The sequence below is a fragment of the Nicotiana sylvestris genome, chromosome 6, assembly GCF_000393655.2.
Source record: "Nicotiana sylvestris chromosome 6, ASM39365v2, whole genome shotgun sequence".
NCBI lineage: Eukaryota > Viridiplantae > Streptophyta > Magnoliopsida > Solanales > Solanaceae > Nicotiana > Nicotiana sylvestris.
The window spans coordinates 197,808,386-197,818,949 of record NC_091062.1 but is presented as its reverse complement, the minus strand read 5'-3'; the positions used below and the strand labels follow the sequence as shown (position 1 = coordinate 197,818,949).

General features: G+C 36.5%; 1 protein-coding gene across 2 annotated transcripts; it reads left to right on the top strand.

The window, feature by feature from the left end:
- The first annotated feature begins 650 nt into the window (after positions 1–650).
- On the top strand, positions 651–9,226 carry LOC104226350 (serine/threonine-protein phosphatase 2A 65 kDa regulatory subunit A beta isoform-like). Of its 2 annotated transcripts, none has more exons than XM_009778318.2 (13): positions 651–737; positions 1,476–1,895; positions 2,792–3,038; positions 4,157–4,269; positions 5,047–5,126; positions 5,398–5,539; positions 5,710–5,790; positions 6,231–6,335; positions 6,474–6,656; positions 7,688–7,780; positions 8,128–8,267; positions 8,347–8,413; positions 8,973–9,226. In XM_009778318.2, the coding sequence occupies exons 2-13, from the start codon at positions 1,503–1,505 to the stop codon at positions 9,072–9,074; spliced, it is 1,746 nt and encodes a 581-aa protein (XP_009776620.1). In that variant the 5' UTR covers positions 651–737; positions 1,476–1,502; the 3' UTR covers positions 9,075–9,226. The 2 variants fall into 2 exon arrangements, with proteins under 2 accessions (XP_009776620.1, XP_009776621.1); XM_009778319.2 differs by having other exon boundaries at positions 655–737; positions 1,480–1,895.
- The last annotated feature ends 1,338 nt before the right edge of the window (positions 9,227–10,564 follow it).

The window sequence follows — 10,564 nt, the reverse complement described above, 5'->3', positions numbered from 1 at the left end:
TTGTTGGCCATTTTGTCTTCTAATTTTTGTATAAAAAATAAGATGTAGAAAAGAGCTTGAGAAAAGGTAATAAATACCCTGCATGCTTCTCGGTTGAGCTCGTCGCACGAGATTTGCCTAGTAGGATTTATTTTTCCAATATAGTTTATGAGCTATTGTACTGGAGCGACGTTTAAATTTTCTAGTCTATAAAAAGGTAATTGAATCAATATTAACCAAGGAGCAAGGTTGGAAAAATATTTGAATGAATTTTAATTTTTCTCATGAGAGAAGAAAAAAAAATATTAAACCAACAATGTGAACATAACATGATGCTTATTATTATGTGATTATGTTAGGCAACGAGTCGAAATATAATTACCTATACTACATGAATTTGTCGGTGTTTGTTTTCCTCTTTTCTTCTTCTTTTAATAATTGGGTCTTTAGTAATTAGTGGAGTAGTAATTTAGTAGCTGGGAATTTTCAGTTTTTTTTTTCTTTATTTATAAGAAGAAAATTTATTATTCTACGAATAATATGATTTTTTTTCAGTACTTAACTGAATGATAAAAGGGTTAAATGAAAAATAAACAGGAAGTTAAAAAAAAGAAAGGGAAAGAAAAATAAAAAATATAAAAAGTGGAAATAATGCCATAAAAAGCACCGGAATTAGCAGGTCCTTCCCATCTTCTCCGACTACAGATCAATCTTCTGATCAAACTTCCGCTACTCTAATTCCTTTGATTGCTTCCCCGGTACGAATCTCTCTCTCTCTCTCTCTCTCTCTCTCTCTCTCTCTCTCTCTCTCCCTCTGACACGCGCACACACACACACACTCAGAGAGAATACCGTTTAGATGCCTCGGCTTCGATATTTTGGTTTTCTAGAATCTTCTTTCCCTATTTTCTGTATCTTGAGGTTCAAGTATTCTCTCAATTCGTCTTCTATAAACTTCACCATAATTACTTATGATATGTTAACTTCAGGTGTACGCTTCATCATTTTTTTAATCGGAGTATGTTTTTATTTAATTTTAACAAACTGCTTCTTAATGGCGTGCATTAAGTACAAGATACTTTTATGGATCATAAATGTAGATTGGAAAATGTGAAAGATCAGTAATTTGACAGAAGGAACTCTGTTTCCAATTCTGTTGTCAATTTGAGTGGTTAATTTTTCTAATTGTAGTTAATTATTTTGATCAGATCACTTCGTTCTTCATGCAAATCTTTCATGTCTTCAATATGTAGATGAGTAAGATTTTTTGAATTGATGGCATCTCCACTTTGGTTTTCTTAATGAAAATTGCGTCTTTTTATTTGTAACACCAAAAGATTCTATTTTGGCCATTAAAAAGAGAACCTTTTTAGTTTTAAGTCAATAACTAACTGCATTCTATTAATAAAAGAATGAAATCCGAGCTAACGATCCTTTAAAATAACTATTATTCTTGTACTTTTATAAGTAATTTGAGTTTTCGTGAATATATATAGACAGGTATTTCTACATTGCAAGAAGCCATGTCAATGGTTGATGAGCCGTTGTATCCCATTGCGGTTTTGATTGATGAGTTGAAGAATGAAGACATCCAGCTTAGATTGAATTCAATCCGGCGCTTGTCTACCATTGCCCGTGCTCTTGGTGAGGAGAGAACTCGGAAAGAGTTGATTCCATTTCTAAGTGAGAACAACGATGACGATGACGAAGTTCTTCTTGCAATGGCCGAAGAGTTGGGGGTGTTTATTCCATATGTTGGAGGGGTTGAACATGCGAGTGTATTGCTTCCACCCTTGGAAGGTCTTTGTAGTGTTGAAGAGACTTGTGTTAGGGAAAAGGCAGTTGAGTCATTATGCAGAATTGGGTCTCAAATGAGGGAATCAGACTTGGTGGAATCATTTATTCCACTTGTGAAGGTTTGTCTATTGTGTTAAAATCTTCAAAATGCTGCTCCACTTTGTTTCCCTGTGTATCTAAAATTTGCCACCACTTTTATAGCATTGGTCAGCCTGCTGTAAAATTATGTTATTCCTTTTTCTCCTTTTTGGGGGGGTTGGTATTGAGTGCTTGAGACCTTATATTAAGTCTGCTGCAACTTCAATATGTTAGCTGCTGATCTCAATTAGTTTAAAAAATACATACAAAAATATTCTATGGCTAGTCTGTGGATGCCTAGACAAATGCTGATCGAACTTTGTTCTCAGTTTTTCATGTTCTGTCACACGTTGACGGTTGCAAAGACGTAAGGAAGAAATTTTCACGGTCTATTACATGAGTCAGCAGGAAAGATTGTGTGAATAATCGTTTGAATTTCTGAAGATGCTTCCTTTAGGGTATCCTACTCTGATGGGGTGCAGAATCTGAGCAAAAGCTTTAATTGGTTACTGTATTTCGAATGCACTTTTGTTAAAATAATTTTAATTGGTTATGAGGGGGAGGATAGTGCATACGATCAAAACTACAATGCATTTTACTTGATGTAAATGTTAATACTGGGAATAGATAATATCACAGTTGTAAAAAGTTTCCTCAAGGGTCACGTAAACGGGACTGCTTATGTACTTTTTGAAGATATCACTTAACAAAATATTTTGTGTGTGTATCTTTTAGATCTTGGGACACCCAAAATATAAGCAAAATCCAAGCTAGAGTATTGTTACTTGTGTTTATTATGCTAGTCTCTTTATTGGTTGATAAATGTATTGTGCAATTTGATATAGCCCAATACTCGTAAGTCGTATCATAGACGTGATCCTTCAAAATTGATCCTTTTGAGACGTAGCGTAACATCTTCCTGGTTTCTTCTAACCAGAGATTGGCTGCTGGAGAGTGGTTTACTGCTCGAGTTTCGTCCTGTGGATTGTTTCACATTGCCTATCCTAGTGCTCCAGAGCCATTAAAGAACGAGCTAAGGACCATCTATAGCCAACTTTGCCAAGATGATATGCCTATGGTGAGAAGAGCAGCTGCTACAAATCTTGGAAAGTTTGCTGCTACTATTGAACAAACCCACTTGAAGACTGACATCATGTCAATGTTTGAAACCTTGACCCAGGATGGTATGGTGTTCCCATTTTGTGCACGTATTTTATCTTTTCTTTTGAATGGCGTCATTTGCTTTCTGAATGTGGTCTCTGTTTTAGAGCAAAATCCTTTCTTGATCCAGGAGTCCTTAAAGAATGAGCATCTCCTGTTAATTCTGTGTGGCTCTTAAAGGTTCTTTTTAGGATAACATAGTGTTTGGGGATAACTAGTATAAATTAGAATTGTTCTGGAGTGAGTATTTCCAAGGTGGGGTTGCTTTGTCCTGAGATTTGGTCCTAGCAATTGGCCTGCTTAATATGCTGTCTGAGCAAATAACAGTTGAGTTTTATTTTACTCTTTCATGTTCTGTTACTCGTAGGAGCATAGCTCATAATGTAGTATTTAGGTATGAGAGAGGTATTGGAGAGAATGATAAAAATTAGTAGTGATACAGCTGTCTTTGTCCAGTAGAGCAATGAATATGCAAAAAGGTGAAAGTCACCTTAAATAGCTCTATTATCATAAAAAAAAAATATACCTTACTTTTATCAAAAAGCCCCTGACTTTTTTTTTGGTTGAGAATAAGTTGTACATGATCTAGGTATAAAGAATTCGTCGCAAATCTTCAAGGATCCTCTCTTGTTCCCTTTCCATAGTAATGAAAAGTTAAGAGTAGCCTAAAGAGTATATGAGGATTAGATTTGAGTGCATACATTCATCTGAGATAGAGGAAAAATTATCATAGACAATATTACTTGGACTGTTTCATTTTGCCTTAATGCATCAGTGTCATGAGTGTGGGGGATTACTTCATATGGATCATTCAGAATACATTATAACTTGCTAAAGGTTGAAGCTATCTGTAATTGATTCACGTTTAAATCTGTTGTTGTACCGGGGCCATGTGCCATTGTGGAAGTTTCACCATCTTCTTTCTTTTGCTTCCCTCCCCTTTTGTAGAAACAATTCCAAAAGCCTGATCATTTTATTTGTCAGGGACTTGCCTGATTGTGCTTTTTCTGACATTAGTTCTCTTTCTGCTGACCTTACAAAGATTCATTCGCAGCTAATAGTTGGCAGATGTTAATATTGAGCTCTATTTAGTTTATTCAATTCATATCAGTGTGACTAAGGAGGAATTGGTTCTATTCAGATCAAGATTCTGTCCGTTTATTGGCTGTTGAGGATTGTGCAGCTTTGGGGAAGCTGTTGGAGCCTAAAGATTGTGTAGCACAAATTCTGCCCGTCATAGTTAATTTTGCTCAGGTTGGCCCACCAAGCTTTACTTTAATGAGAACTTTTTTGCATGCAAATGCAGTTTTATATAGATTTCTGCCATATGACATTTCTGGATTTCTTATAGTAACATCACCACTGTTTCTCGTTTGTCACTTATGAGTGTAGCTATGCTTAATCCTTGCCAGTTTTAGCTTGACGAGATACTAGGCAATTGTTCTGGGAGTTGTTTTTCTGTTCGATACCCCCCCCCCCCACTATAGTTAAACTAAATTGTTAGTGTGAGCTGATAGTACATGCATATGGATGCATAGGCTGAAAAATTCTCAGTAAAACCTTTTTTCTCCTTATGAGCTGAAATAAGTTCTTCCTCTGTTCATTCCTAATTTTAAGAAAAGGTTTTTCCCTAGCTCATGAAATAGATTGAAAGAACGCAAAATGTTGCAGGCTTTGAGATTGTAAAAGAGGATAAGTGCCTAAGGATGTAATATCCTTGAGATTGTAAAGGCCCTGAGTGGTATTATAAATTGGAGATTATGTTTCCTTTTTGCCATTCTTTTCCCTGACATAATCGCAGATGTTGGCGGGGCTTTAGTCATCATTTTGTTCTCAGTCTCAAGCGAATTCCAACAAATGACATTGATGATATAACCACTCTGTTTCATTTCTTTTTCCTTTCTGGAATTTGGTTCTTTTGCTTACTTGTGTCAGTATTTTCATGCAACCAAATACTGCTGCTTTGCGTCAGTATTTTCATGCATACTGGCTGTAGTGACTAATTAATTACCTCTTTATCCATTTGAACAGGATAAGTCTTGGCGTGTTCGCTACATGGTTGCAAATCAACTTTATGAACTTTGTGAGGCAGTTGGACCAGAGGCTACCAGGTAATTATTTGTGATATGTGCATTTCTCATGTTCTGTAATCTGTGTTATGATGTACTTTTCCTTCAACCTTTCTTTTCAATTGAAGTATGTTGTATTTCATTCTGAATCTTTTATTTATTTCTTTTTCATGCACTGAACTGAAAATGCTGTGAATCTCAATATTGCAGAAATTTTCTTCACCATAAGGATTTCTTTTTCTTTTACTATTTTTGCTTTTCTATCAAGTTCTCTCCCTTATGACTAATTCATGACCATCATAAAATTCATCAGGACGGACTTGGTCCCTGCCTATGTTCGGCTACTTCGTGACAATGAGGCTGAAGTGCGTATAGCTGCTGCTGGCAAGGTGACTAAGTTCTGCCGTATTTTGAGCCCTGAGCTTGCTATCCAGCATATCCTTCCTTGCGTAAAGGTAGAAACTTTATGAAGTTCCTTTTCCTATTTTACTGTCTCGAATTTCTACTTTTGGTTTCTCCAGATAATGTCTCCTTGTGTGATTCCTTTTCTTAGATCATCTATCAAGTATCAATCATTAAATGATCACTTAATGGTTTTTAACTAAAATTACATTCTTTTTCATAGGAACTATCATCAGATTCATCCCAACATGTCCGTTCTGCTTTGGCTTCAGTTATCATGGGAATGGCGCCTATTCTCGGAAAGGTATAAATACCTTGTGACTTCATCACTGCATTCTGCTCTCTTGTTATGGTCTATAGTGGTACAGTAAAGTTCAGCTTCTGATTCCCTTTTGCTTCGTTAGAATCTTCCTGTTGTCTGCTTATTCCTTCTTTAACTTTTCTTACCTTTTCTTGAATCCAAAGTTGAAAACAGATTTTAGCAGTATGTTATCGATTACTGTGTTGGCACTTGTTACTTGTTAGCAGCTTATCCTGAAGATTTTTTTCTTCGGTCTTGCAGCCATTATGGCTTTTATGTTTTTTTGACTTCGATGATGTCAATTATAATATTGTTCTCATTCTTGTTTTTGAACCCAAAATAATACCTTTTTTTGGAACACACTACTTTCGTTGCAGCTTTTCCAATTTTTAGTCAATGATATCTCTAACAGGAGTTTAATGTTTCCATACTGGTTACTATAGGATGCAACTATAGAGCAGCTTCTCCCAATTTTCCTCTCTCTTCTGAAGGATGAGTTTCCTGATGTTCGTTTGAATATTATCAGTAAGCTTGATCAAGTAAACCAGGTTAGCTACAGTTCAATATTATCACTCTGTACTTGAAGTAACTTTGCCTAATTTTAGCCTTGATGACTTCTGAACCTACCAACATATATCCTGTTTTTCATGTTCTTCTATATGAAATTAAATTATAATCAATTGCAGGTGATTGGAATTGATTTACTCTCCCAATCCCTGCTGCCAGCTATTGTTGAACTTGCAGAGGATAGACACTGGAGGGTTCGGCTTGCAATAATTGAGTACATACCTCTATTGGCAAGTCAGCTGGGGGTCGGCTTTTTTGATGACAAGCTCGGTGCTCTGTGCATGCAATGGCTAAAAGACAAGGTTTCCATGAAGCTTTCTGTTGCTTGTTATGCCTACTGATGCTTTAGACAGAAAGAACTGCGAACATTCTTGTTTGTGTCTGGATAAAGTGACTATGATCAAAATGCCTGTTTTATGGTGTAAAGGCATAAAATTTTTACTATGATCTGTTATCTCTAAATGCCTGTTTTGGAAAAATGAGACCTTTTGATTTAGGGGAGATGGACACGGGATGGCTCTTTGATATAGTTTGAATGAGTTAAGAATACATAGTTAAGAACTGGTCTATGATGGCACCTGGTTGGTGCTAGTTTGATTAAACTACTTTGTTTCAATATTTACCTACAAAAATCTTATTTCTACAATAACTATCTCGGGACTCTATGTAGCATTAAGATCCACTTTAGCATTAAGAGACTTGTATTTCTGGGAAGCAGCTGGGAGCAGTATCTGTTCTGGAGAAAAGCAGTCAGCATGTCACTGGGAATAGTCACATAATAGGCATATCCTGACAACCAGAGACATATTAATGATGTAAAGTTGCAAGGAGCTATATTGCATGACATTTTTTCAAGAATTTACTATAGTGACTGCCTCTTCTAGTGGCTCAAAGAGTTCTGATGTGGTGTCCATATTAAACTTTCCACACATGGATGGAAAGGCATTATGGATAGCATGCCACATAATATGAAGTCATACCATTTCCTGGTGTCTCGATGGAGGATTCAATTCTGTTCTGTCAAGATACATGGAACTTGCTTGCCCAGGGCCAGGGATAGTCCATATTTAGGTCACTTGCTTCTACCGACAGAACATTTCTGCTGAAACTCTTTTTTCCGGATTCTTTGATCTTAATTCTGCCTTTTAGAAATCACATCTGATGCTTCTTCTTGTCGTGGTCACTTAGTATCTTGAATATCACTTATTGCCATCTATCCTAACTTCTTTTAGGGTACTCATAATGTAACCAATTACATCACGTTGTGCAATTCTTTGCATTGTTCTTGTATTCCTTTTTTATGTCTTTCTTATTATCATTCTTCAACTTGCAGGTTTATTCTATTAGAGATGCAGCAGCAAACAATGTTAAGCGCCTTGCTGAGGAATTTGGTCCAACTTGGGCAATGGAGCATATAATTCCACAGGTTTTCTTGTTGCCTTTAATAAGCTGGTTGATAGTTTGCTGATGTAATACTTTAGCAGTTTCTTCTCTTGAATTTGTTTAAGGAAAAAAGAATTTAGTAGTGTTATTTTCCATACATGGTTTATCACTGATTACAAAGAGATTGTCTCTTGGTCTGTGATGAGTCGTGATATGTGGAATATCTTGTCCAGAATCAATAAATTACCGGATGATGCTCCAGAATAAAAAAATATTAGTGGGCATTATTTAAATTCAAGTTCAACTAGTGGAATCTTTTGCATTTCTTTTGTGGCGGGTGGGAGGTCTTAGGTTTTCCTCTTTTGATAACTTGACTGATTCATTTTTCAGGTGTTGGATATGATTAATGATCCACATTATCTTTACCGGATGACAATCCTTCATGCAATTTCTCTTCTTGCCCATGTAATGGGCTCAGAAATTACTTGTTCCAAACTTTTGCCAGTTATTATTACTGCTTCAAAAGACAGGTTAATCTTCAGTTTATTTATGCTTTACCTTTTTGTTGGGTAATTTTAAGCTTACAGGTCTAATACTTGCATGTTCCAGGGTACCGAATATCAAGTTCAATGTGGCTAAGGTGTTGCAGTCTCTTATTCCAATAGTTGAACAATCTGTAAGCATCAATTTACTTCTAGTTTGTTTAAAGGCTGACATGTGTCTGTGTATTTCATGCATTTGCTTATTTAATGTAAAGTAGACTGTCCAGTGAGCATCTCCACCCATGTCGATTGACCTTTTTGAACTTAGATAACTAGTGTCAGACTGTCAGGTCCCGAGAGAGTAGGAAAAGAGTTGTGGTAGGTTGAAGTTAACTGCAAAAATAGGCCGATTATGATGGATTTTTGTATTAATAAATGCATTTGGTCGCACTCTCTGAGGCATGAGTTACATCTGCATCCAGGTGTATCATTTAATGAACGAAATGGACTTGAATAGAGCAGAATGGAAAATAGAGGACATCCTACCATTTTGGTATTGAGGCATAGTTAATCGATAGACTGTCTACTGAGCCTTAGTAATAATGTAATAACTAATATATTCATGGGAGTTAAAAGCAAAGATTTGACTTGAAATGCTTGATAGGGGACATATCTTTTATCATTTCATGATTTTTTCCTTTGGAGAAAGGAGTGCTAAATCTGGTACTATTAACCGCGAATCCTTATGTGCAGGTCGTGGAGACAACAATTCGACCATGTTTGGTTGAACTCAGCGAGGACCCAGATGTTGATGTTAGGTTTTTCGCCAACCAAGCCCTACAAGCAACCAAGTGATATCTAGTTAGGCGATTGAGTAGTTCAAAGTAGTTTTCTCCTTCTCCATTGTCAAGTGTGAACAAAGATGTACAAGAGCTTTTATCGTCTTTAGATATCAAATCATTCTTGTCAACATTCCTGGACATCAACTAAGAAATGTTACTCTAAGATATGACAGCATTTTTCCGTAGGACCCCGCCATAAAAAATAAATACAATAGAACTTGAGCTTAGGTTTCTGAATGTGTTGGTGGTTTGTCAAGGAAATTGTTCATGAATTAGAACCAATATATGTGGAAATTCAGCCACCACTCAAGGACTTAGATCTACTAGTGTTCTTCCTGAAGTTTTCTTTACTTGTGATGATACCTTCAGGGTTATATAGAAATTGAAGTACGACATTGGGTTTTCAACTGGAGGCTTCAAAAATCTTCAGTGTTGACTGTTGAGTATACTCTTGGCAAAGCTGGCAGAATACTTAGATGTGCCTTTCTTGCACTTGATGTTTCATATACCGTCGCTACTTAGATGCAATTGCTCATGAACAATGGAGTTACCTTCTCCTTGTTAGTCTTAGTTGCAAAAATGGCCTTCATGGATAGCTGCTAGATCTAAAATTCTTTAGCAAATGTCGAAGCAAGGTCCTTGGTTTTTAAAACTAGAACCTCTACCTCTCACGCACTTCGATTCTCAATCTCTACGACTACTAGTTAACAGTCATAAGCATGAAATCTTGAGCATATAGCGGAATCTGGAGAAAGCGCGACTTACATGTTTGATTGAAGTTGATGAGGAACGACTTCTCTGAGAACATGATTAGGCCAAAAGGGAAAAACTAAAAAGTAAAGTGAGAGAACAGAGTTGATACACAAGTTTTGCCTGTCTTATACTCAAAGTTGACTGAAGTTTCCTACTACAACAACAACCCAGTATAATTCCACTTAGTGGGGTCTGGGGAGGGTAGTGTGTACGCAGACCTTACCCCTACCCTGGGTAGAGAGGCTGTTTCCAAATAGACCCCCGACATTCTTCCCTCCAAGAACTTCCCGCCTAACTCACAACCTCTTGGTTGGAAGTGAAGTTTCCTACTACAATTTAGCAATTTTATCTAGAAAGATGGTGTCCGAATCAACTTACCTGCACTTCAATTATTTCACGAGATATTTGCTACATTCAACTAGTATAAGTACCAAGTAATTCTAATATGAAGGTTCAAATCAGTAGGAAACAATCACCCTGTGTGTTTGTCGATGTTGGAATTTGAATCATAATTTTCCTTCATTTCACCAACCGCTAGGCCATATCCTTTGGTGCTTATAGAAGATATTTGGCTAAGCTTATAAGCTGGTTAAACTGACTTATAAGCACATTTTGACTTATCTACGCGTTTGATAAATATCCAAAGTGCTTATAAGTCAAGTGCTTTATAAGCTAAAATTAGTCATAAGTTGATCACCTCCAACTTATGGCTTTTTAGCATATAAGCACTTTAGTTTGACCAAGGCTTTT

What these genes read in the sequence shown, in the direction of transcription:
- LOC104226350 (XM_009778318.2), top strand. Translation starts at nt 1,503, where the DNA reads ATGTCAATGGTTGATGAGCCGTTGTATCCCATTGCGGTTTTGATTGAT. An exon ending in TGGCGCCTATTCTCGGAAAG is followed by an intron (nt 5,791 to 6,230) that starts GTATAAATACCT and finishes TGGTTACTATAG; the next exon opens with GATGCAACTATAGAGCAGCT. An exon ending in TGCAATGGCTAAAAGACAAG is followed by an intron (nt 6,657 to 7,687) that starts GTTTCCATGAAG and finishes TTCAACTTGCAG; the next exon opens with GTTTATTCTATTAGAGATGC.